Source organism: Cryptomeria japonica, chromosome 2 (genome assembly GCF_030272615.1).
Source record: "Cryptomeria japonica chromosome 2, Sugi_1.0, whole genome shotgun sequence".
NCBI classification, from domain to species: Eukaryota; Viridiplantae; Streptophyta; class Pinopsida; order Cupressales; family Cupressaceae; genus Cryptomeria; species Cryptomeria japonica.
Window position 1 is genome coordinate 263028093 of NC_081406.1, and position 27873 is coordinate 263055965.

The 27873-nt window shown below is 39.2% G+C and overlaps 1 protein-coding gene across 1 annotated transcript in view; it reads left to right on the top strand.

Annotated features, from left to right (window-relative positions):
* LOC131056066 (uncharacterized) overlaps window positions 1-27873 on the top strand; it is a 252670-nt gene that overhangs the window by 68838 nt on the left and 155959 nt on the right. The window contains exons 6-7 of the mRNA XM_057990398.2: window positions 17332-17426; window positions 24940-25072. Coding sequence (XP_057846381.1) covers window positions 17332-17426; window positions 24940-25072 — 228 coding nt within the window. The remainder of the gene's footprint in view (window positions 1-17331; window positions 17427-24939; window positions 25073-27873) is intronic.

Here is a 27873-nt window from a genome sequence, read left to right on the forward strand (position 1 = left end):
TTTTCTTGTGCAAGCATTGGATAGAGGAATTGATGATTGTTGTGGGTAGAGTTAATATAGAGTTGGACTTGTAATGTATACATATTTTAAACTTTCTAATTCAAGGATCAAGTCAAGGTAAATACCAAATGGAACAATTTTTCCCTCTTTCTTTCTTTCTTTTCTTTTTCTTCTTCATTTTTCATGTTTTCTATTTTTATTTTATTGATTCTAAATTCAAAATTCCAAAAAGAAGAAAGATAAAATCCTAGGTTTTTTGTCATCCTTTAAATTTTTTTGATTTTTATTGTATTTTCCTTAGATTCTTTCTTGAATTTTTTCTTAGTTTTTAGAATCTAGATTCAAGCTATCTCTACCAATATTTTTTTTGAAGTTACTAAGAGACTTATACCTTGATCCTTGTACTCGTTCTAAAATTGATTGAGTTCCAGAAAGGTGGTTATTGTGGGACTTGCCATGGTTGAATGTCTCTAGGAGTGCACTTTTGTGTTTGCCAAAGCAACAATGGAAAATTAAAAGTCATGAAAAGTGATAAGGACCTGGAAAGCCTGCACTTTTCTAGTTAGAACCAAAGTGTTATTTGGTAAAGATATTTGGCACATGGTTTTTCTCAGCAAGCCACCTACAGATGAGTGCTTTTGCAAAATTGGATCAAGTACAGGTGGTAGAGGGTCCTAAGGCACATGCTTTTCATATCATGAGCAGAAGTGAGTGGTGAAGTCTTGCGAAGGGTGTGCTTCTCCATCTATTGTTAGTGAAGACTCCAAAAGTGTGTTTCTGCTTCTTTTGTCAAGAACAAATCTTCCCTCGGTGTGTGCCTAGTGTTGACAGCAATATTGTACAGGAAAATAAAACTAGTTAATTAAGTTGTAATTGTCTTGGTTAGTTGGCAACCATGGGGTGGTAGTTGCGGTGCGACGGTTGGTGCTCGCACCACCTCGGTATTTTTATATACTTCCGAATGTAACTTGTGACGGACAACAATTATGAATGGAATAACATCTCTTATATTGCATTTGATATCTATGGCATTATTATTTTGCATTACGTGTTTTATCTGTGCGCTTTAAGTTATTCACCCGAGAGGGTAAACATTTGGCGCCGTTGCCTAGACGTACTTGGGAACAGAAGACGCGGATGGCGCACGGACACGATGGGCCCACCCGTTGGTGAGATAAACCCAGAGGCCGATGACGGACAAACTGAGCTCTACAATGGAGAAGACATTGCGACGAGGGAATTTTCAATTCTGCTCCAGGTGGCCATCGAGACATATGTCCGACGAGAAGCCACAGAGGTGGAAATCCCACCAAGTGCCGTGTGGACAGCGCTGGAGGCTAGCCCGGCAGTAAATCGGTTGATGAACCATCTTCCTTGGTTGCTTGCACAGGCATCGCTGGCACAACAAGCTCGCCTGGAGGAGATTGCCCAGGAAGAGTGACGCCAACAGATCCTTCAATAGTACGAAGATAGCAGCCAACGGGAAGCGGAACGGGATGGCGCCGGGCTAGGAAGGAATTGAACCTTGAACCTTCTATATTCAAATAAAAGTGTCATTGACACGAGTTGTATCTGACGAAATGAATTAATAAAGATGTGTTTTGGTTTATGTATTGTGAATTATGGAAATGTACGGCAATTAATGCCCAACCTATTGAATAAAGATAGAAATAAAAAAGCAAAAATAGACGAGTGGGATGCCGCACAGAGGGCCTTGATTCTGGAATAGCAAATAGAACATAGACAGAGGCTGAGGCAACTTGCCGAAGGACGACTTGTCGAAGGGTCGCCCGAAGGGAACCAAGGAGGTGTCACGGAGGGTGCAGAAGTTGAGGGAAATTTCTACGCGTCGCCAGAACACCGTAGGGTGAGAAGCCACAGAGTTTCTGGAGGAAACAAGGTTACGGAGGAATCTAGTCGAAGAGACTCGGGATCAGTTTAGAAACTTATCCCTTACGCCACGAAGTGAGGATCACCAAAGCGAGCCAGGAGTGGGTGCAGGTCAGAACGGAGGGGAGGACAACCGTACGGTTGTAGGTGCTACACACAGTAGGCAAAACACCGTACCTCCAGTCACCCACGTAGGACACACCACCAACGCCGGAGGGAGCGGCGCACAGACGCAGCGACAACCACCTCTAGGAAGACGACCCCCATCGATGGCGGGCAAACAAAAGTTGCCTAAATTCAACGGAGATGGCAATGATGACCCCGTATGACACTGTTGTACATGTGAGACAATATGGTCAGCCAACGGGGTAGTTGACAAAGCGGATTGGGTGGTGCAGTTCCCTGCCACCCTAAGAGGAGTAGCCATTGATTGGTACTCTGATGTGGACAAAACAAAGGTGGGAACATGGGATGACCTACATAAATCTTTTTAGAAGGTGTTTCGACTCCTTCGAGATGATAATGAGATCGTGGCAGAGATACTAAGCACAAAACAGGGAAAGCACGAAACAGTGTGAACATACAACCGACGGTTAAAAGAGTTACTGGGGAGGATGGAGAACCAGTCGACTGACGAACTAAAGAAAAGATGGTTCGTGGAAGGGTGTTGTGCATTGCACACGCTCCTTGTCGCCGACAGGGTCCCCCTTCCCGTTTTGAGCTTTTCGTCATTGTCCTGCCAGGTTCCGAGCAGAGTTTCTCGCGTCTCTTCGAGCGAGTTCGTGACCGATCCGTAAACTGATTGACGTTGAAGTAATGAACCGATGAGTCCTCCTGACTAGTCTAGCTCTCGGGCGTGAACGCCAAGAGCTTTGTTTGAAGTTTTAAGAATCGCCTTAGATAGGCGTAAGGTGGTAGGAATTGGCAGATCCCGCCAAGCAAGAGCAGTGCGCCTAAAGGTCACACGAAGACCAAAGTCAACATTTTTTTTTCGCACCAGAGCTGTAAGGCCGATTGCATAAGGTTTGTCACCCGACCTTTGTAAGGTTTGGGTGAGAGATGATTTTCGCCTGCTGATGAAAGATCGAATTGCCTGGCCAAGTGCCTTAGTATTCTGATGCCTCCTAAATCCAGATTTGTGGAACCTGGCAAAAACCTAGTAGGAGGTTCGACGTTTCATGCAAGTTTTCAAAATTGTCTAAGGGGCAGATTTCGGACCCAGAGGCCCGAAGGGGGGTCAGAATTTCACTAAGCTAATCTTGCCAAAATCGCCCAGGGGATTGAATCTTAGACCCTGGGACGAAAATTTCAAAAATGGATGCTCCCTACTTGGTCCGAAAACAATGCAAAAGTTCTTTTAAAATGTTGCAAAGATAGCTCTAGGTCCGAAAATCACTTTAAGTTCCAAATTCGGACCTTGGGGCGAAACTAGAGCCTGTAAGAGGCATGTTTTGATCCGAAAGTCGCTTCAAATGTCCATTTTTGGACCTTGGGGCGAAATGTTTAAAAACACGATTTTGCAAAAAATGCTTGAAAGCTCGGAAATCGCGAGAGTGTTCCCAAATTCGGACCTTGGGATAAAAGATTAAAATGCGAAAGTTCCAAATTCGGACCTTGGAGCAAGTTGTTTTTTTTTAAAGATGATAGAAAGGGTGCGAAATGTTCCAAGGGCTCTCCTAGCCCCGAAAATCGCTTAAGTTCCAAATTCGGATCTGGAGTAAAAAGGGCGTCGAGTAAAAAGAAAGAAGCGCGTTTGAGCTCCGAAACTCGCCAAAGCGCTTCAACCCTCCGAAAACCTTTAGGCGTCTATTTTCGGACCCTAGGATAAAACGAAAAAAAATCGTAAAAAGAATGGCTAAAGTGCTTTAGCCTCCGAAAACCTTTAAGTTCTTTTTTTCGGACCCTAGCTCAAAGATGTGAGATAATAAAAGTCACAAAAGCGCGTTTAGGTCCGAAATCGCTCGAAATCACTTAAGTCCTTTTTTCTCGGACCCTTGGAAGCAAGTGAGGAAAACGCGAAAAAAGATTAAAATGCCTCCAGCTCTGAAAACGCGAAACACTTAAAGGGACGCATTTAGTTCGAAAGATGCAAGAACGCCCCCATCCTTTGAAGTTTTTTTTTTTACAAATAAAGGCGCCGCGACTCTTGAAGTTGCGAAAGTCGTAAGGAATGGCATAGTTTAAAGGTTCGCGCAGCTTGCAAATTCGTTCAAATCCTCCGAAGTCATCGCAAAAACTCTCCAGGAAGCCTGAAGCCGCCAAAGGGTTAAAATCACCAAGTATACCAAAAACCTCTAAGCTTCGAAATACAGAGGCGCGTTGAGGTCCGAGGTTAGTCTGAAGCCATCAATAACGAGTTGAGAATCCGTAGTTTTGGCGAAGCTGTTGAAGTCCGAGAATATCTCCAAAGCGGCGAGAGCACCCCCAGCTCAGAAAGTTGCAAGATCGTTTTTCAAGTCCGAGGTTTTACCTCCCAAATAGTGTCGGTGCTCTGAAACCCGCCAAGCGCCCAGGACCCCCAGCAGGTGGAGGTCGCAAAGTTTCCAAGTTTGCAAAAGAGGAAGCGAAAGGTCTGAAATTCACCAAAGTGGGTCAGACCTCCGAAATTCGCCAGAGGTGTGCAAATCGCGAAGTGGAAGACGCGAAATTTGCAAGACTCGCAAGGAGGAAAGCGCAGTTCTGAATTTGAAAACCATCCAAAGTCCGAAAGCAAGAAGGAGCGTCCGTTCATTTCCCGCGACAAGGTTGGCTAATCTTTCGCCGTCCGCTCCCATCAGGTAAGTGCGCTTTGTTGCATATGATCATTTAGAAAATGTTTAAATCGAATGGACAAATCGTAAAATTTGATCGCAATACTTGAATTCTTGAAATTTGCATCTCTTGTGCTCATAAACATTGTTCAATCACTCGAAATTTAGAAATGCACTCTTAAGGCTTCGCTAGAAATTGCACCTCTTTTCAAACTTAGGAAAATTTTCATGTCGTCTCTGTTGAAAGTTAATCCAAAATCCAGAAGTGATAAGTATAAATGCGTAGTCAAAAATCTTCAAGAATATGCTGCGGTTAAAGTTGATCAAGCTGTTAGCTAGAAATATTGCTCCATGTCCAGACTAAACTTTAAATTAATCTTGGCCTGCTGGAGCATTATTTATTTATTTATTTTTTATCTAACACGCATTACCTTTCTTGTATCACCTCGTAATCTGCATCTGGCTGTGCAGAATAGATGCCTAAATCAGCGGTGGAATCATCAAAAACGCCCGCTGCAGCCGAAACCTCACGAGCATCCAAATCAAACATCCCGCGTAAGGTTGAAAATATGAAGTACCAGTATCAAAGGGGAGGATTGAGGGAGTCGAAGGTTCAGAGCGTCTGGGACAACATTAGTGACACTGACCTTGGCCATATTGATATTCAGGACTTCAGGAATCGGGTCTTCTCACCCAACGCATATGGCAGGCCTAGGCAGATGGTGGAAAGTGGCATCACCCAAGCAGCAGGTTTTCCTCCAGCAATCCAGAAGTATGAATTAGTAGTGGAGGCTGCTCGGCATTACGAACCAAAGTCCAGATTAGTGCTTCTGGAGAATATGACTATCGCCGACTTCTCCCCTGAGGCTATTGGTGATGCATTTGATATCCCCTTTCCAAATAATCCCACAGCTACAACCATAGACGAAGCACAAGGGGCATATGATATGAATCCAGCCCGATGCAAAGCATTGATTAACGAGGAATGGTTCAAGGAGAAAAGGCCTTCGGGCACTAGGATTGTGAAAAAGACCCCCAGGAGTGATTTTCATAATGAACATGGGGATATGGTCACCTTACTCAGCCGAGTCATGGGACTTCCTAAGTCCAGCTACTTTGAAGAGTGGATGTTCTATTTTACAGAGCAGGTCTTCGCCGGAAAGTCTAAGTTTGACTGGGCCCAGATCATAAGCGATAACATCCACACTCAGCTGATTGAGCTCGAAACGAAGAAGTACTTCACCATGGCCTCCTATTTGGTCTATATGTTCGCAAAGAACCAGCCATTGCTAGGATTGATAATGAAAGGTGAGATCGGGAATGGGCCCGGAAAGTCTATGATTGTTACCCGCAGCTGCACTACCAGGATATAGCTCAAAGGGAAAAGAACAGCCTGGCTTACGCGGTTGGTCAGTATGAACGCGTCAATGACGCCTTCACGATGTGCTTGGTTAGGCTAATGCAGGGCGGGTTGCACATAAGGCTCTCGGAGAAAGCTACTACTTTAGTGCAGAGGTATGGAGCCTGGTTCATTCAGTTCCCAAGGTTTTCCTACATCCGAATAGCTGGCTTCGATGGTGCCCCCCTTCGACTTCCACGGTATCCAACCGACAAAGTAATCCTTATGGAGGTGGCAAGGCAGTCGCGCCCCGCCGACATCTTACTTCGAGAAAGCAAGCAGGCTGGATTCGCATTTCCTATGATCATAGGCAGCCATGATGTCCATTTGAAGACCCCTACCCTAGTAGAAGAGTCCCTTGCAGAGTTGGCCTCTTATGGCCTACAGGACCATTTCCCAAGAAAATACTTCGATCATGATAATCTGGCAAAAAGGGCCTATGGTCGAAGATACAGAGCAAAGGAGTCAGTTGAAGACTATTGGAAAAATTGCTCTGATGACTACGAAGTCAGGCGATGGGAATATTCTAGGTTGAGTGTGCAGCAGATGCGACTCTTTGAATACTGTCGGGTCCCAGATCAGCTCACGGACTCAGGAAATTGCCTCCAGGTCCGAGAATTCGAAGCAGTAAGACACCTCTTGCCAGGCGTTGATTGGTCTCAGGACCCAATCATAGATTTCGAAGCAGTTATGGTAGCCCCAACAAGGTACACAGATCAGTGGTTACATCATCAGATCGAGAGGCTAGTCCATGAGGGGGTCCAGTTCACTTACCATTTGATGGGCAGTCTTGATTCTCAGTCTTCCAAAGATGAAGGGACATCTAGTACACGCCGGGAAAGAACTGAGAAACCAGAGAAAAGAAAGAAAGCTAAGGCTTGCAGAGGAACTCGGACGTCCAAAAGAACAAGAAGGGAGAAGATTCCTATAAAGAGGCCAGAGGTCACTTCATCTTCAAAAGATCCCAGTTCGTCCGACGATGCCATAGAATTGGATTGCATACCTGCTCTGCCTTCCTAGAGCGACATCGATGCATTTGAGGCCAATGATCCTCCTGCGCTTGATGTACTGGACACTGAGCTAAAAGCCCTCGAGTTGACCGAACTGGGTAACCAAATAGAAGAAGGAGAAATCCCATCCACCCAGGGGGTCAAAGTGCATGAACCTACCCAGCAGAGTCATCACGAGTTGCTACTCCTCAATACAGCCAAGGACGACTCCACCGTCGAGGGAGAACAAAGGATAGACGAAACTCATGAGCCCGAGAGAACTAAAGAGCAACCTTCACAAGAGGATGTCAGACAGTTGTTCAGTGAAATAGGGGAGAACTCAGCTGCAAGCAAAGAGCTTCCTCCCTCTTTCACTCCTCCGATGGCAGGGCAGCTACGAATTTGTGGTCAGTCGGTTGAGAACGTGGGAGAACAGAATGCTGACTTGACCCTATCATCGACTCAGACAGTGCCTCAAGAGTGGCTGATCGCCAGAGCTTAGCGTAGGGCCACCACCAAAGCACCCATCGATCTAGAGGATATCTTCTCGCGAATGGATCAAGCAAAAGCTTAAGAGAAGAAGAAACCAAGGGCATATTCTAGAGTAACCCAGGGCGAGCAAAGGAACCGCACTCTTCATATTGCCACCCTGCCCGTAGACAAGCCAGCAGATCAAATAACACTGGCAGATTATAGCATCACGACTGTCCCCATCGGACAAGCTACCAAAGAGCAAGAAAAGGAAGAATTTAAGGATTTAGTGCAGAACATACTCAGACAACTCGAGGAGATCACAGCGGAAAAGGATATGTATCGGGCCCGTGCTGAACAAGCCGAGGGATACATCGATCAGCTCCTACGGCCATTGCACAATCCCTCCGAATCTCATATTCCCCCAACGGCATTGGCACAAAGGACCACGACTGAATTTGAAGGAATTCGGGATACTGCAAAGGCCGTCAAGGAATGGATGCAAGACATCAAGAAGAGGGGAGAATAGATCCTTAAAGAGGTGAAAGAAATGGCCCTCCATCGAGAGCTCACTCTAGTCAAGTTGTTGGAGGTAAAGAGGGAATCCCTTCACATGCACAAAGTGGCAGCCTCTACCCTTCCCCTCATGAGAGCTCTTTTTTGGACACATGCGCAAATTCCCACATTGTTTGACATCCTAGATCCTCATGGCATCAGTGTTCTCAAAGAATGGTACTAGACCATCACCATGAAAAACGACGCCAAGGAAATTATTGACAAAGAAAGTGACGCATGTGAGGTAATTCTGGGGAACATTGAAGAACTAGGTAAGACCATCCTCCGATCAATGGTTTCAGGATGGATGAATGACTTGTCCGACAGTGTAATCTGGCCGGACTGGGAAGAAAGGTTGGGGACAGATAAGGTTTCTTATTCCACTGGAGACTTGAGTTTTGCTGGTCAGTTCCATTCGGACATATTGTGCTTTGAGCGCAATCGCTCCAACTGGAAGGATGGTTTAAAGCACGTGGACCAGTATCTCGAGGGCATGCAGTACAAAATTCGCCACCCTCCCATGCCTCCATTCAGTCTACTATTCCAGTTATGTATCAAATTCCAGGAATATGTTCGCAAGGAACGAGCAGCAGGTCGTGATCTATGGCAGGAATACCTGCATGGCGAGGACCAGTTTCTAGAGAAAGAGTGTGAAGTCGAAATAGAGAAAGTAGTTTCTCAAAAGTGCTTTTTTCCCCCCAAATCTTAAAATGCACTTTTTTCCAAAAAGGGTGACAGTTGACTTTTAGTCAACAAATTGTAAAACCTTTTGTGCACCTTTTTTTGTTTTGTTCCAAATTGTTGTAATTATCCCTTTTTGGGTAGTTATTGCCCATTTTGGGGTAGTTGTTGATATTTGCCTCCCATTTATGGGTATGGGCAGCAATGCTTTATGGATGAATCTGGGCCACTTATTTAGATTAAATCTAGGCCATTCATCCTTTTTGAAATCTATTTAAGGGACTGGTTTTCCCTCTTTTTTGAAAGAAGTTCTTGGATTGTTGCGAAAGCTCTGAAGAAATTTGCAGGAATTAATACAATGAATTAAGACTATTTTCAAGTTTCCTTGTGAGTGCATGGTCTCCTTCTTCACTTAATTTTGAAAGCTTTTAGTTATGTCTATTTATTTTGCATAGTAGTTTTTCAATCAAGCATCTGATGGAATCTTCACTGTCCATACCATTAGTGAATAGCTGATTGCTTTTCTTTCCGCATGGTTAATCTGGACCATTTCATGCTTAGTTCGATTATCAAATACATACTATGAATGTAGAAATTCTAATATCGTACTTGGTAATATGAAAATCTGGTTTCTCCTTTGAAGATTGCACTGAGTTTGTGCAAGCATTGTGTCTAAATGGCTGATGATGTCTAATCTAGTTTCCTGGAGGTGTCTGTCTGCTTGACTGAATTTGCTGTCTTAGTTAGAACTTACAGTTCATGTCTCTCTCTCTCTCCCTCTCTATCCTTCCTTTCTTTTCTCCCTTTTTTTTTATTTGGAAAATCTGTAGTCCTACTAAAACAGCGTCGAATTAACCAATATCATCTGATGGAAAGATCGTAAAAGTTCCGGGGAACTTATCCATAAAATTGCCAGTCAAACGTAAGTCCCCCTTTGTGTTTCCAGCATAAACACATCAAGCCACTGAGAGATCCCGCAGCCAAGACCTGACAAAAGAAACCTTGAGGTAGTCTCCTTTGATAAAACTTAGAAAATAGCATTAGAGACTTCCTTATCTCAAGAGAGAGTAGGATAATCAGTCAGCTATTCTATTCTGCGTTGGCCGTATGGAGTTTGCAGCAATGCGATTTTAGACACGTCAACAAAGGGTTGCGGTCATCCTTGAGGAGAAAGATGAAAATTGTACCGCCCACCTCATACGATGACGCGTACAACCGCGCAATGGATTTGGAAAGTGAAGGCAAAACATCGCGGAAGAAAAAGGACAAGTACTCTACAGAAGAGGAGTCCTCGGGAGAAAGCAGCAATGACGAATCATCAAGTAAGAAGGTGCAAGATCTTCAAAAGGATATGCACCGAATGTTGAAGGAATTTAAGAACATGAAAGGAAGCACGAGCGAAAATGAAGATGTGTGGTGCACTGATTGTAAGGAAGATGGCCACACAAAAGGCACCTGCCCGAAGAATGCCTTTTGTGAGATTTGTCAAGTGATGGGACACTCCATCAAGGAATGCCCATACAACATGAAAACCCGAAGTATGCAAATGAGCCAAGTGTTGTTCATTGAGCAGGCCACAACATCCACACCAGCGGGTACGGCCCAACAAACCAACACAACGACATCATCTGGAGGTTACCGGGACAACAGACGCGGCGGTGGAAGGAATAACAACAATAACAATTACGGAAGCCGTATCCAGTATGATGCCAAGGGTTGGCCAATGATCCAATGTAGGGCCTGTAATCAGAGGGGGCACTTCGCCCGTGATTGCACGAAGGAAGCCACCCCTCAGCACCTCTGCCGATGGTGTGGGCCAGGCGACCATGAGGACGCAAATTGCCCAAAGGCAGGGGTTAATCTCCTCAACATTGAGAAGGCTGAGAAGATGGGTGAGAAAGAAGTACTGGCGGTCACCCGCGCTCAGACGAAAAAGGCCACTTATCCCGACCCCCGTACGGAGGAGAGATTACGGGAGGCAAAGGCCAATATTGAACGTGAGATGACGGCCGAACAACGGAACAACGAGGTGGTGAGTACATCATCCCGTACGGAAGCTGAAAATAACATCATTGGGCAAGTATTGCAGATGGAAGTACCTATAAGGGTAAAGGACCTTGTAGAAACAATGCCACAGTTAAGAACCACCATTTTTAGTTCCATACAAACCACTGCGCAGGCACCTTTGCATGCCACACGGGCGGAAGTTCCGATCAGCCCCTCGGCTGACCCAATGTTGTTGGCCTTAAATAGCAGTCAGCATCCTGCTGTAGTAGAGATGGGAATTCTCGGGGCCATCCTCAAAGACACCATCGTGGACAGAGGTTCGGGGGTGAATGTACTGCTAGAGGATAGGTGGAAGAAGCTGGGGAAGCCAACACTATGGCCACCCACGTTCAACTTGGTAGGTGCAGACCAGCACGACATCAAGCCACTCGGCACCCTGATGGCCCAGCCGGTCACCATCGGCATGCAACCCTTCATACTAGATTTTGTGGTAATCCTACTCAAGAAGAAGGGGTACGACACCATCTTAGGCAGAGGGTGGCTGGTTACAGCAAATGTGAACCACGACTGGAAAAAGAACACCCTTTCTATGGAGAAAGGGGGGCGGAAGTATACCATTGATCTGAGGACCTAGGTTGTCGGCGAGGAACTGGCATCATCTTCGGAATCAGAGGGTGAAGGAAAAGGTGACCTGAGGGACGAAGGACGGGGTTGCAATGAGCCCAACGACGAAGGGATTCTCAAACTAGGAGAGTGCCTCGAGGATGAGACAGGGTCATGGAACGGGCTCTTCCAGTGGCAGATGGAGGATTACAAAATGTTCTAGAGCTACAGGCTCGAAGTAGAGGAACCAGAGCAAGTAACAGAGGAGGTGTACCTGCCAGAATATAGAGAATATTGGAAGGGAGACGCCCCAAACCTCGGTGACGTAGATAATCCCAAGATCATTTGCGTCGGCAACAATTGGAACCCTGCGTGGAAGGCCGCAGCCTTCAAAATCTTTATTCTTCTTCTTCTTCTTATGTACGGGAAGGAGACCGTGGTCCCTGTAGAATTTGTGGTTCTAGGTCTTCGGATGGCCATTGAAAATAGACTTGCCACCAACGGGTCCAAATTGAAACCCTACCACAAGAAGCGCATAGGGGACCTGAGAGGCCGGAAGGACACCCGAGAGTCCGGAGGGGAACCCGATAGGATGGAAGGGGACCTGAGAGGTCGAGCAGGTGACTCGAGAGGCACGGGACCAAAGCGGGAGACTCTCGGGTGAGGCAAACCGAGAAAGGGCAATCCCAGAGGCATGAAACCTGAGCCGAATCTGGACACTTAGAAAAGAAAAAAAAAAAAAGAAAAAAAAGAAAAAAAACTGTGCGGTCGTACGGGTCTGTATGACAGTTGACCGTACGGTCGATTTTAAAAATTTAAAAAAAAATTTAAAAAAATGAAGATGCCACGGTGGTAACACCGACGGTGGGACCACCGTGCGGTGGGACCACCGTGCGGTGGGACCACCGTGCGGTGGGACCACCATGCGGTGGCAACACCGACGGTGGACCACCGTGCGGTGGATACATTGCCCATGCAAAGAATAAGACACGCAGCCGCACAACGACGCAACTGCACAAACACACATGCAGCCGCTCCGTCGTCAGTGGTTCACTGTACGGTTGAATTGCGTTGGGCGTGCAGAAGGAGGACCGTATGGTGTGCACGGTTGACCACGTTGTCCATACGCTGGAGGTGTGTCCGTACGGTAAGGAGGGTGTTGACCGCATGGGAAGGTGGCTGTAATATCCCTTGGCTAGTCTGACCCTGTTTTGCTTATATGAACACCAAGGAATATTGTCAAACATTTGGCATACAATGTTTGAAGCCGCTGTAGTGAATTCTTTCTTTGTCTTCTTTGGGTTTGTAGGCTGCAAATGAAGTTATGGAAAGCTTCTAACAATGTAAAGTTGTTATAGAAATGATATACTAGCTGTTTTAGACCTTTCCACACATATGTAATGACTGAAATTAACTAGTACAACTAGTTGACATTAAGACAAACACTTGTCATGCATCCCAAAGTACACCTACAGCCATTAGGCATTTAAGCAAACAATTGGCATGAAAGCTAAATGGCTGATCAATGTTGAATGTTACCATGAATGTGGAATATGCAAATTGTATCTCCATTAAACATATGCAACCTCCAAATATTTCATGATATAATCATAATAGAAAATGATGCAATGAAGTAATGATTTTCTAATACAATGACCATAGATAGAAAACCTGGTATTTCAATGGCTGCCTTGGTATATTGGTTTGATTCTCTTCATATGCAAATCCCTTGTCAAATATATATAGCTGTTCAACCTTTCTAAATCCCCTTCTATAGAACTCCAACTACTGTAGCGCACTGTTCACGGCACTGTTCACGCGCACTGTTCACGGCACTGTAGCGCACTGTTCATAGCAATGTTCATGCGCATTGTTCACGGCATTGTAGCGCACTGTTCATAGCAATGTTCATGCGCATTGTTCACGGCACTGTAGCGCACTGTTCATGCGCACTGTAGCAGCAAGAACAAACTTGCAATCTGCTCTTAAAACCTTGAATAATTTGTTGCCAAATAAGGATGATTCACAACCAACTATAAATGTTCTTCAACAATAAACTTCAAACCCTTGTAGAAAACTTCACCAATTTGCACAAATGAAAGAACTGAAGTATTCTTTCCCACAACTGCAATAATTCAGGTGTTATTTCACACCTTCAAAATTGCTATCAATAGGAAGTTTTCGTTTCCTATGATCAAAGAAGAAAATTGCGAAAGCCCTAGGCTCCACAATAAAAATCAATCAAAATACTATTCATCAACTGGATGCTGAGAATGAACTCTTGCCTTTCCTTTTATTCTTTCCTTAAGAGAGCTCAAACACCTTCCTGGCCAATGTGGGATAAAAGATTTATTCCCACATTAAATTATTCACTTAACGCACTTTATTATATTAAAGTGACTTTATTATTATAAAGTTACTTTAGAACTTTATAATAATATTAAAATATTAAATAAATCACTTAAGTCACTTAAACTTTAATATCTCTTGATGTACTTGTCTGATTGCTAAGCCGTCTGAGCCAGGAGTTGACTCTCCCTGTTCTCCATGCGATTGGATGCTTGTCTAAAAATAGAAACCCTGAATAGTAACTTACTATAAATAGTAAGTGTGCCAATCTGAGTCAAAAAACTTGTGCAAAGGCCAAAACCTGAATCCAGATGAAGAGTAATGTCTCTAATCACCAAGTAACTGCCACACGAGGCCCTCTATCAATAATTGTTAGCCTACGAGGGTCAAATGATAGGCTAATTCTTACAAACTCTGATGCTCGCAAAATGGGGACATTACAGTGGCCGTACAATTGGAGGTGTCAGTGTTGTTGTTAATCGTACGGGGAGGTTGTATGGCCGGGGTGCCATCGGGGACATTACAGAGGAAACAAATTAAAAAAAAAAAAAAAGAAACGACGACGACCAGATTGAAAAATCATTTGATGACATGTGGAGCCAGGACGCTGAAAATATTAGAGTGGAGAAGAAGGGTTTTGACATCTTAAAATATCACAGAAATGATGTGCTGCCCCCGGACCCCGCGAGGGGTGCTGCCCCAGACCCCCAGTTTATTTTTGAGCTACAATACACTTTTTGAGTCTGGCGAAGGGCATCAGAGAAGGCATGGTAAGTGTTGGGTTGTCCCGTACTGTGAGAAAGAAGCCTGCAGCTAAGCATTGGCGGGGAAGCCATAAGCCGTAGAGGGAGATGGATTTGGAGGTTGTGAACAAACAGAGTTTGAGGGAAGGCATTGCAAGAACACGAAGTCATACAGCACCAGAGAGTTATTGAGTTCAGTTATCAACCTTTGGGGAGTGTGATGGAGGATTTGAGGTATCTCCTAGCCTTTGTGCTAGAAGGTTGTGGCCACTTCCAGGCATGAATGGTACGCTTTGAGGAACTCGGAGTATGTCTCGGCTGGACGTGAGGTTGCCTTGGTAGATGCACAGAGGGCTCGGGAGGAGCTGACCACCAGGTCGGAGGCAGTACTAGCATGAGACTTAGCTTAGTGTACCTAGGAGTTGGATGCTGAGAGGGCAGCGTAGGTGGCTATCGAGGACAAATTGGCTAGGGAGACAATATCATTTGAGTAGCAGTTGGTGGAGGCTGAGACTAAAACGCGTGTTTTGTAGACAAGTTTGGTTTAGGCACAGGAGGACTGTGATGTCGAAGGAAGCAATAATGGTGAAATCTGCACTTGAGCATTGGATGGTAGCAGAAAAGGGTTTTTAAGTGAGGACGCAGCAGGTCTATAAGTTCTGGGCTCGATTGGCGTCAGCAGTTCTGTTTAATGTCATCTCTATTTTGTATTAAGTCGTCTAGAGAGGACTTCTTTTCTTTTGGGGGGGATGATGTTGGCGGCAATATTGTACTGGAAAATAAAACTAGTTAATTAAGTTGTAATTGTCTTGGTTAGTTGGCAATTGCGGGGTGGTAGTTGCGGTGCGACGGTTGGCGCTCGCACCCCCTTGGTATTTTTATATACTTCCGAATGTAACTTGTGACGGACAACAATTATGAATGGAATAACATCTCTTATATTGCATCTGATATCTATGGCATTATTATTCTGCATTACGTGTTTTATCTGTGTGCTTTAAGTTATTCACCCGAGAGGGTAAACACCTAGCACTGCTTTACCACTTGAAAGCACAAAAAAAAAGGGAAAAGCATACATATGGAAGAAAATGATTTCCAAAAGTAAGTGTGACCCAAAGGAAGTTATAAATTTGGAAAAGGTATGTTTTTGCCATTCTTTGAGGTGCTTGAGTGGAAAGGCCGTGTTCACTGTGGATAGTTGGAAACGAAGAATTGAAGATTGCAAGGTTTTCCAAAGACTTGAAGGGGCTGCAACAGCTGATTTCAGCAGCTTTTAACGTTTCCGTTGGAGGCGTTAACGGTTAGAATCCATTGTGAAATAGTTCATCCAATCTTAGTGAAAATTGCTAGGATTAGAGGTGTTTAAGTGCAGAAATTTCAGACATTTGTTACAGATTTTTTAATGTTCGAACTCTTCTTGGGTTTGCCTAAAACAATAGATTCATATTCCTATATGATTTGTGAAGTTGTTTATCCAATTTTAATGAAAATTACTAGGATTTGAGGTGTTTAAGTGCAGATATTCCAGAAGTTTCATATCCCTATTTGAATAAGGCAGCTAGGATTTTTGTTTGTAGAATAATTTTACATGATTAGGTTGAGCATGAGTGTTGGTAAATAAGTACCCTTATTTCAAGGGTACCTTGTTCATGTGAATGTTCTTGATTTTGCACCTAGGTGAGACAATAAAGCATGGTAGTAAATTTGCTAAGTGATTGGGAGACAGTGGGCTAATGCAAGTAGCCCCTTTTTTGGATTCCATTCAGTGTAAAGAATTGGTAATAGCACTTGTACATCATAATGACCTAGAGAGAAGGGAAATCCACCATGCTTATGACCAAGTGGTATCTAAGTTTGATCACGATTTCTTTGAAGTTACCCTTGGATCGCAACCATTTGAAGAGATCCGAATTGTTGAGATGGAAGCATGCAAAAAGAAACAAAATAATAAGTTGGAGGAATTCTAGACAAAACTGGGAACAATTCAGATGTCTAAAACAATTTTCCTAATGAATATGTAATGGTTACTTGAGTTCAGATGTCAATGAATAGAACACTCATTACTGAATTTTTTATATTATTTTGACATTTTCTAATCAGTTACTAATAATACATAACTGAATGATAATTTTTTTGTTAACCCTCAACCAAATCATCTACTCATTGAATTACATATTATACAATAGTTGTTACATTTCTTTTACTATTCTTATTGAGTTGTTTGGATGCTATGCCAATTTTTTCATGTAAAAGTGAACTAAAAATTGTGTTAAAATTCAGAATGCAATCTAGGGTTTTTCAATGGTCAATGCAACATAAGTTTTAATGCAATTTGCTATGTTTCTAGTGTAGTGTTGAAAATATTCATCGCCCGTGAGAAGGTTTTGTGTATCGATAAAAACATTACTGGTGTTGTGTGTAAACTAGTGACAGAAAGGTGGAAATTGCTGGGAAATGATTTTTTATTATGCTAACATACACCATTATATATTAACTGGTGCTACATGATCTATATCAAGAAACCCTTTAGAAGAATAGTCATAATTTTATGACATGAATTGCACTCAGTCATGTGATTGTGGGTATCAATGGCATATGGTCCACATCCTTTATATTACATTTATAAAATGGTTATGGAGATATAAACATGTGCACAAGAAAATTGATCTCTTTTCCAAAGATGATAATATTTAGTCAGTATTAAAAGAAAATGTGCCATTTATTGAGCTATGAATTGGGCAAAAGTACCATATTTTAGCCTTTGGTATTTAGGTGCTTGCCATCTGACTAAAACTGTGCTTAGTGGGCTCAATTTTATGACAGATGGTGCTCAAATGGCCTACTAGCCCTCATACTTGTATCACTTATTTTTTCTGCTGGTTTTGGTATTGCAGGTGGACAATCTACGAGTTATGCTTCTTGGTATGGTCAATGATCCTCGTGTGGTCCTTATAAAGCTAGCTGACCGTTTGCACAATATGCGAACAATGTAATACTTTAAAACATATTTTAGTGGTTAAAAATTCCATGCACATATTGTCATTTGGTTTATTAGGTTATATCTTGATAAATATTAATGACATTTTTGCTGTATGCATATTTTGTTTTAGCAAGGCAATTATGTATTTGTATAAATGTATAAAATGTTAAAACTTTTGACAGACTGCGAGCTTTGATTGTGATATGCCAACCTGTTGAATTTCATGCTACATTATATAACTTACAAAATGTGCAGAATTGATGCCAACATAAGATTACATGTCTTCATAGTTCAATATGCATTTTATTTTTAATTGCATAGAATAATTTTGGTATTACCTATTGTATGCCTTGTATACATGTGTAGATATCAGTCAAGCATGTTTTTGAAAGGATCTTTTGTTGTGATCGTAATGTATTCATGACCTTTGTTTTAACATTTGAGATTGGTAGTGGTTATTGTAAGTCTCCAAACAAACTGTTTGTGGTCAACCATCACAACTACCATATTGTTTTCTATATGTAGAGTTAGGTCCACACATTCAAAGATCACCAAATCAGACCTGAGTATGCTGAAAACAATATGCATTGCATGTGGAAAATGGTCACATTTTCATATCTAATTTTTTGTAAAATTCTTTTCTATAGCAGTTGTTTCTATCATTTGTATACTAGACTACTTGAACTTATGTAATATTTTTCTTATTCAAGTATATTATACCAGGTGCAATGTATTCATGACCTTCATTTTATTTTTTGAGACTTTTAGTGGTCATCAAAAGGTTATAAACAAACTGTTCATGGTCAACCACTGTGACTAGAATATTGGTTTCTATATATACAGTTGGGTCATTCCATTCAAAAATCTCCAAGTCAGACCTGAGTATTTTTAAAACAATGCACATTGCATATATGAAAAATATCACTTTATTAATCTGTTTTTTAGTAAAATTCTTTTCTGTGGTAATTGTTTCTATCTTTTCTATATAAGAATACTTAAAAATATGTCTGTATTGTTTCTTATTCAATAGATAAAATGTTCTGGGCGTATGTATTCATGACTTTTGTTTAATTTTTTTGAGACTGGTAGTGGTTATCTGTTTATGATCAACCATTGCAATTACCATTATGTTTTCTATATGTACAGCTGGGTCAATACATTAAAAAATCTTCGTGTAAGAGCTATAAGTATTTATAAAAAACTTGTATTTTCTTATTGAAGAATGATTACAGTTTATATCTGATTCTGTATAAAATTCTTTCCTATGGCAATTGTTTCTATCTTTTATAGATTAGACTACTTGAAAATATGCTTGTAATGTTTCTTAAATTAGACAACTACATTTCTGGCATTTCTATTGATAGTTGAAGTGAGGATTCTATTTGGACTTTTGCCTGTCAAATTTTAAAGCAAGAATGGTAGTTACATAAAGCAGCATATGATGTAATTTTTAATAGATTTCCTATGCCATTGCTGACAGTAAGTTTACAATATGCACTAAAAAATATTAAAGTCCTTACAGACTGGCTTTACATAATCAACAAACACCAGACTCAAACAGAAACAACCTTTCAATTGATTTGCATGTACCTGTCAGAGACAGTGTGAGGGGGAAACCATATGATTCCACATGGTCTGAAGGAAAAGAAAAACTTGGAGCAGAAGCAATGGCCATTATGGTGCAGAAGAAAAGGTTGACTGGATGCTTCTTAGATGGGGTGGGACTGTAGGGTAAAGGTCAAGAGAGTGTCTGTACTTGCAACTCCAAGAATCCCATTATGGTGCACCACTCAAAGGCTTTGGATGAAATTTATCAGACCTAGAACCAATTCCTTAACCTTCTCCATATTCTATGCATAAGCTTCTTGACCTCCCTTTGAAGGGCATTCAGGTGCTTGACCAAGAACAACATTTTTTCCCTCCTAGCTGCCATTGTTGGGCTTTGAAGGTTGTTTCATTTTTTTGAAGGTGAGGGCTATGGGGGAGTAAGACCTACACCAACAGGTTAGAAATCACTGCACAAGGAAGATTTAGCTCTCAAAGATTAGTAAATCTTTCATTTTTTTTCAAGTTTTCAATAATCTTTTTGAAGATTTTTTAAGTTTTCTTAAGATTTTGTTAGTATTTTTGAAAATTCTTTTGAACTTTTTATACATATTAAGGGGTTAATAATGCCGATTTTTAATTTTTTTTTCAATTCTAGTGTTGTTAATTTGTAATATTTTTTATTTTAGGTTCATTCAAAATGGCTGGAAGTTCAAGTTCGATTTCTCAAAATGTAGAGTTCTTTTAAATTTGATGTATCATCACCTCTTTGGTGACATACAACAATAATTCAAATACTTCTTGGTGGTGGGAGTAATTTTTGGCATTGTAGCCAATGTGGAAAGGATTATAGGAGCTCATATTTTCAATTGAAAGCTCACTTTTGTGCTATTCCTTTATAGGGAAAAACAAGTTTGTCTTGGGCAAAAATAAAAAGGGGTTGTCAAAGTAACAACTATTGGCTTATATTAAACAACAAGAGGATGTCGACATGACAAGTAATAGATCAAAGGCTTTTTGCACATCCTTTTGCCAAGAGAAGCTTCTAGAAACCTAGTGGTGTCTCACAACTGTCTGTCTTGCATCCTTTCATGCCAATGCCACCATCTTTTGAAGAAAAGAATGTTTTGGTTTCATGAAAATGAGGCCCATTGTAGAAGGCCTTAAAAATTGAAGTGAGGCAGATGCAGATCAGAGCATTGCATGTTGCATTTATATTTATAACAATGGGCTTCCTTTCAATATTGTTAGATCACCTTTATTGGCAGGATATGGTAATGAGCCTTTGCAATGCACCTCCTGATTATGTTGGTCCTAGGTACGAAAAGGTGTGAACCACCTTATTGGCAAAAGAGAAAGTTTCAATAGAGATATCATTGAGAGTAATCAAGGATACATGGCCCAAAACAAGTTTGTCCATTAGTTTTGATGGATGGAAATATTGCAAAAATAGGCCATTGATCAATTTATAATAGTGTCCTCTAAAGGGGTCATGTTTTTGAAGGTAGTGGATTGTGAGGGGCATGCAAAAGATGCAAATTTCATTGCTAATATCCCTATAGAATCCATTGAAATGGTGGGGTTTGAAAATTTTGTCCAAGTTGCAATAGACAACGTTAAAATTTGTAAGGTAGGTGAGTCTATAGTGGAGGGTACATATGGTAACATTTTTGGAGACCATGCGTAGTTGACTCACACAATTTGTTATTGCAAAATATTAGCACACAAATTGGGTGGTTCAAACAAATCTACATTGAGGATGATGAGATCCAAGTGTTGGTGACTAATCATTATATGTCACAAGGCATCTTTAGGACCTTCTCTATTTTAGAGTTGTTGAAGGTAATTAAACTTTTATTTTTCAATATTTATTTTATTTTATTCTTGTTGATATGTACATGTATTTTTTAACATATATCTCACACAATTGTCTTAAGATGACTTGTGAAGGTGTGAGAGGCCTTGAGCACTATTTTCATCAATAGCTTGTGGAGTGTATGGAAGTGGTCAAGGACAAAAAGAGCCCAAAAAGTAAAAGCATTGATCCTAGATGATGAGTGGTGCGCTTGTGTGGAATATGTTTTCAATTTCACTTATCCCATCCTCAACATGATTAAGTATGCTAATATTGATTGCCCATGTTTGGGCGAAACCTATGATGGCATAGACTCCATGGTGGAGAAAATAAGAAAAATAATAGAAGCCAAGGAACATGACCCAATGGAAACTTTTTTTCAAAATTGTGCAAAATATTATCATTGACCATTGGAACAAGATGACCATCCCCTTACATCTTGTAGTGTTTTCTTTGTTGTCAAAGTATTATGGCAAGTAAATAATTATATTGCCAAGGAGGGTGCCACCATATAGGGATGAGGAGGTTGCTGCTGGCTATAGGGCTTCAATTAGACATATATTTCTAGATGAGGATATCCAAAGTATTATCTTGAGCGAGTTTGGCTACTTCACATCTTCAAATAATCATCATGTTTTCACTTTTCAAAATATATATAGGAAAGATGCTCATTATTGTTGGTATCTACATGGTCAAGGATCCATTTACCTGTAGCTCTTGTAATCAAAATTCTCTCCCAATTATTTATCTTTTCATTTTTTATTTTTTTCATTTTTTGTTTGATGCTATTATTCTATATATAATATTTAAAAATAAGATAATTTAATAATTTATGTTTTGAATTAATAAAATTACATACCAAATGTTGCATGCAAATTCAACATGTTGCAAGTTCTTCTTTAGCTGAGAAGAATTAGAATACAATTGTTCAAGCGCAACCATTTGGGTGCAAAAAAGAAGAGCATTTGGTCTATGTACACTACAACCTTTGTCCGTTGTCATATAAGACACCTAATACAATGAGGGCTTGACAAAAATCTAGGATCTAATCCCTCAATGTGCTGATTTAGATGCTATAGTTACATAGCTTGCCAAAGTCTCTATAGATGAGGCATCTTTTGCACGTTACATAGCTAGTGGGAGGAGTGGCACTCCATTGATTGTGGTTCAAATGAAATTGAATCAAATGCTGACCTTGATGCTTTTGATGAAGACATATATGAAGACTTAAATATTGATTTTTAACATTTTCATTGTGTAATGACATTTTGAGACTCGAGTATTTTCATATTTGGAAATTTTGAATATGATTACAAGGTATTTAAATATTCTATTTATTGGCAATAATGAGTAGTAGTGTTCTTATAATATAGATGTATTTGTATGCATGCATACATATACACATGCTTGAAAAACTCGGGAAGAAATTATCGGACGCACGAGTACTTGTGAAAAAACTTGCCAAAGATTTTTTGTTTAAACTTGCGTGATTTTTTTCAAATAAATGGCAAAAATTCATCAGAAATTGCCAAAAAACTCTTTAGGAAAAGTCATAAAAGTAATTTTAAAAACCTAATTTTTTAAAGTATTTGTTCACTGCGATGGAGGCATTGTTCACAAAGACAGAGGACATTTTTCCTATGCGTGACCTAGGGCACCAGTAGAATTGTGAATCGAAGCTGCTAGTGCTCATATTCATTGTGAATTGAAGCTACCAATATTCATTGTTTTTCAAGCTGCTGTGACTCTGTTAGGTTTTTATATTTTTATAAGATATTCATTTTAATTTTTTCTTACATATCTATATTAGATTTATAGGCTATCACATAAATGAAGAGAAGTTAGTTTAAAACTTTTAATATAATGACGAGGGATTAAAAATGGATAAAGTATATGAAAGCTATTTATTATATCAAATTCAAAATAAAATTTAAGATTTATTATATCAAATATTTAAAAATATGACAGCTAATTTTTTATTATGGATAAAATATATATGAAAGCTAGTTATTTATATTTTTATAAGCTAGGAATTAAACTTTCTAGCAATTCTCTTTAAAATGGGTAGGAATTAGGATATAGAAATCAAAGTTTACCAATATATGCCCAACAAATTTTAGAGATAAGATGTAAGATATAAAAGAAATAGAGTAATACATAAATGTTTAATACAAAGGCGATAAATAAATGAGAAGACATAATAGTGACATCCAAATTGAAAGAAGTTTGAGAAATGGCTAAAATGGCCCTTAAAACATGACCAACAATACTCATCAAACTCTCTGTGCAATGATGTAGAGAACCCAAATTTATTTAAAGGTTGCACTTGTTTATTGGTCTATGATATGTATTTACTCAAATTTTGATTTATATATGATGGAAAACAGTAATATGTTCTACAAATTCAGTGTATATGTGTGTTTTTAAGAATATTTTAAGAAATTATATATTTTCCAATGTTTGTTAAATTTGCCAAGTTATTGCTGAGTCCGAGTTTTTCAACTATACATATACATCAAATTCAGTGAATATGTGTGCTTTTTAAGAATAATTTAAGAAATTGTATATTTTCAAATGTTCGATAATTTGCCTAGTTATTGCCCATTTTTTTCCTGAGTTTTTGCTGATTCCTGAGTTTTAAAAAAATTTGGGCCACAAGAGTTATTGCCGAGTCCAAGTTTTTCAACTACATATACATATACATATAGTCTTGTACCCATAACCAAGGAATTTTTTTTCCTATACCATCATATTGGGTTTTGATACCCATACCCACACCTGTACCTGAATTGGTAACTTAGGTCTACTTCGATGGAAAATGAGCAAACGTTAAGTAGGGAGATTGAGTTTGGTATTGACAAACTGAGTCATTGTGTAGAAGATCAAGAAACAATTATTTAGGGTTCTTTAATTTGTTTCTGGTTAGGAATATTAGATCTATGCGAGTTTTAATTTTCAGATGAAAGCTATTGAAAATCAAAATTAATTTTTGAAGATATAATAATACACTTTTATATCAGTGCTGCTTGTGAACTTTTCAAATATCAATCAATGGCTAATAAAATCAGCAGGAATCCACTCTTTATTGGAGCATTGAAGGTCAGTTGTTGATGGTTCCCTGTGATTATAACATCCATGAAATTGCTGGTTCTTAATATATAAAATAATGAAGAGAAAGGAAAGAGGACTTTTTGGCAGCTTAAAAACATGCCTGTTCTAGAAGACTTGTTCAATTTCTAGTTGCATCCTGCTTTCCCATTTGTAAATGCGCATACATACTTACATATGTTTGTGTATATGTGCGCACATGCGTGTGTGTAGGTATGTATGCATTTTTTGTGTCAGGTGTCCTTGAGGTTGTGGAAGTTTGATTATTTTTACTGGAACTTTCACTCTACAGAAGTCTAGTTTTATCATACTTAATCTCAACTTCCTTGCTAGGATTCAAGGTTTTGTACTAGTTTTGGTGGAATGAATTAAGAATAAAGGATTTGGTATATATCTTTTTGAACGATATCATGTTCACATGTTTGATCAATTAATGGAGTATATTCATTAGTGATCTTGGTTGTGTCATTTTACTCCATCACAATGTTCTGTAATAAGAGCATGCCTTTTTTTACAATGGGTAGGTTTGGTTCACAGTTTTAATAAATTTGCTTGCATCTTCATAAGAATTACCTTGGGATAAAATTTCCTTTTTCTACTAATGGGATATCTTCATCTCTGTTCTTCTGATATCTGAACTTTTCCTTTTTTGTCCTTCTTTCTATACCTTTAAAGCACTATTGAAATGCCAAAAACATTTATTTACTGCTTTTACCTTGTACATTAGTAAATATAATTTGACAAGCATTATTCGATGGAATAGTATCAACATTTTAGTTTAGGTTTCACAAGAACTACTCCACTTCAGAATTTTAGGCAGACTACACTATAAATTTCCACCATTCTTCAAATTTGTGCCACTTGAAATGTCAATACTGTCTTTTGATGTATTGTATAGGATGTGTTCAGCAGTCCGATTGATGTTATAATGTTACTGTTTGTCTGCCTTTCTTGTTATATCTTGTTGTAGATATCTATAATTATGATTTTATTCTTGTCCATTTTTATTGCCAGTTATGCACTACCACCATCAAAAGCTCGAGCTGTTGCTCAAGAGACTTTAGCTATATGGTGCTCACTTGCTTCTAGGTTGGGACTTTGGGCTATGAAATCTGAGTTAGAAGATCTTTGTTTCGCAGTCCTCCAAGTGAGTAGCATTACTTATTGATAATGTCCTCTCATATGTGCAAGCAAACATCATTCTCATATTTTCTGTATTCTTTCAGTAAATTAATTGACTCTAATTTTCAGTTTTTTCATTGAAAATTGAAATCATAATACTAATTTAGGAACATGACTTCCTTTTTCTGTATTCCTTCAATAAATAGTTGAATTTAATTTTCAGTTTTTCTATTAAATTGTCATAAATAAAAGAAATGGTGTGAATTTTAATCACAATTACAAGACTTGGACATGGCAAGTTGATTTTTGACTTGGTCTTGGATTTGGCACTTAGACTTGGTAAAGACCCAGCAGATTCAAAAAGCATGAAATATAGAGATTAAATGAAGTATTTTAAGCTTTTACTAGGCATCCTCAATAAATCAACTTTAAAGGCATAATAAGTTTGTTAAATAAGTCTGTTAATTAGAAGCTACTTTGATCATATACACAAGTATACATCAATTAAATGAGTACAAAATTGGATTTAAGTTGAAGGAAACACATTTTAATTAAGTTGTTAGTTCTAGTATGGGATTGGGTACGGATAAGGGGTTTTGATAGGTAGGTACAACACTTATTTTGGTATAGTACTATTGGGTATGGCTGTATAATATATATGCATACAATTTTAAAAATATATAGAAATGAAAATTCATGTAATATATTATATTTTAATAATGACATTTGATTCTTTGATAGTATGATACTTCATCATTAATCAATAATAGTGGTAAAGATAATATTAATTTTCAATTGATAGTTCAAAATTTCAATATTATGTCATATCTCATAAATTTCAAAAAAATCCTAAGTTGAAATTCAAATGAAAATCATTATGATTACAAAATTTGAAAATAATGTAATGAAGCATTTGTATCTTGATCTTCAATCTTTATCAAGAGCATCTAGATTGAATTCATCACTTGGTTCAATATCATTTGAACCACAAGCTAATGGAATGCTACTCTCATTAGGTACATCATGTGTAAGAGCCTTGCCATCATCTACATTGTCTCTCACAAGCTCTAAAATAGATGCATCCAAGTTGCTATGCTCAGGGGTTGTATTCCAATTTTTTATTTTCTCTTATAGTCAACTGCCTTGTTGATAGGAGATGCAAGTTGAAATAGACATAGACCAAATCTTTTGCTTTTTTGCAGCCAAACTCTTATGCTTCATTGAGTGAATAAAGGAGTATGTACTCCAATTCTGTTTAGTCAAAGAAGAATTTGCAACCTATTGAAATTGGAGAGAAAGTCAATACAACTTAAAAGTAAAAATTACAAAAGAGTGGTAAAGAATGTTAAAAACTAAAAAGTATGCACTTGTGATAGAAATTTGATTGCAAGAAGTTGGAGGAAAAAATAATTTTCCTTATGGAGGTACCACCATGTATGAGCATCTTCCTTGTATTAATCTTAAAGAGCATAAATATTATGATCTCATTCTGAGATGAACTTGCAAAATTCTTTCCTAACATTATCAACCACTTCTAGATTTGAGAGGATTATTTGGAATGTCAACTTGTATGCATTAGTAAGTTCACTATCTCTATATTGTGCAATTCTTCTTGGCAAAGAAAGTATCCCTATGTTGTAATACTTAGGGGATAATGCATATTGCAAGGAGAGGCAAGGGTATGTTCATCTTGTTTTAGTGGTGATGCACGATTTTTTTCACACTTTTGAAAATTGTTTCTTTGGGGTCATTCTACTTTTATGGTATTATGACTTTTATTTTTTCTATCATGGAGTTGATGCCATCATAGATTTCCCCCAAACATGGCTGATCTATGTCAAAAAACCTTATCATAATCATGACAGGCTTGGTCAAACTTGAGATATAGTCCGCATGTGCCCACCAATCATCATCCATGATCAATGACTTGACCTTTTGGTCCCTGTTTGAATTTGATTGCTTCCAAATACTCCATTCATGGCTAATGACCATGGCACCCAATGCTTGTCACACCTTCACAAGTTGCCTCAAAATGATTGTGTGATGCTAATTGGGTATCAATGACTTAATCTTGTGTAAAATAAATTAGTACCACACGAAAATGTGAGTAATTATGGCATAATTTAAATTTACCTTCAACAATAGATTTGAGAAAGTTTTGAAGAGACCTTGTGACATATGATGGTTTGTCACAAATATTTGCATCTCCTCTCCCTTAGTGTATATAGCTTTTACTTACTCTATTTGAATGCCAATTGTTTGCATCACCAAGTTAACGGAGTGTTTAGTACATGGTGTCCAAAAAATGTGTCTGTACCTTTCTTCAACCAAAGCATCTGTAATGCCCCCTTCTCAGCTCTAGACTGTTAGGTGGATCTTTAGCCTATTTTGGAAACCCATAGGCTAATCAGAGACTAAATTAGGGTTTCCATCTTCAAGGTGGATTTTAAAGGGGTGTTTGTAGGAGTTTGGCAGTTTGCTTCTTGGGTCTTTTTGAGTTTTCAGAGAGCTTTAGAATAGTGTGACATGCATTTCCATCAAAGGAGATTTTGTAACTTACTATTTTTAGTAAGTTACGACGGTTACCCGGATTGTACTTAAAAGTTGTTTGAAGTTACTTACTATTTTTAGTAAGTGCTATTTTAGTAGTATGATGCAACACTTGGTTTCAATTTCTTACAGTCCAGTTTGAGGGGTGGTTTATTCAAGTTTCTTGGAGTTTGTTTTTGGAAGGTAATAAATGAAGTGATTTTATAATTTCAAGTTGTTTTTTGACCCCCACGCCTAGGCTCAATGACTTTAAGTTATTCTTAAAAGATGTTCCCA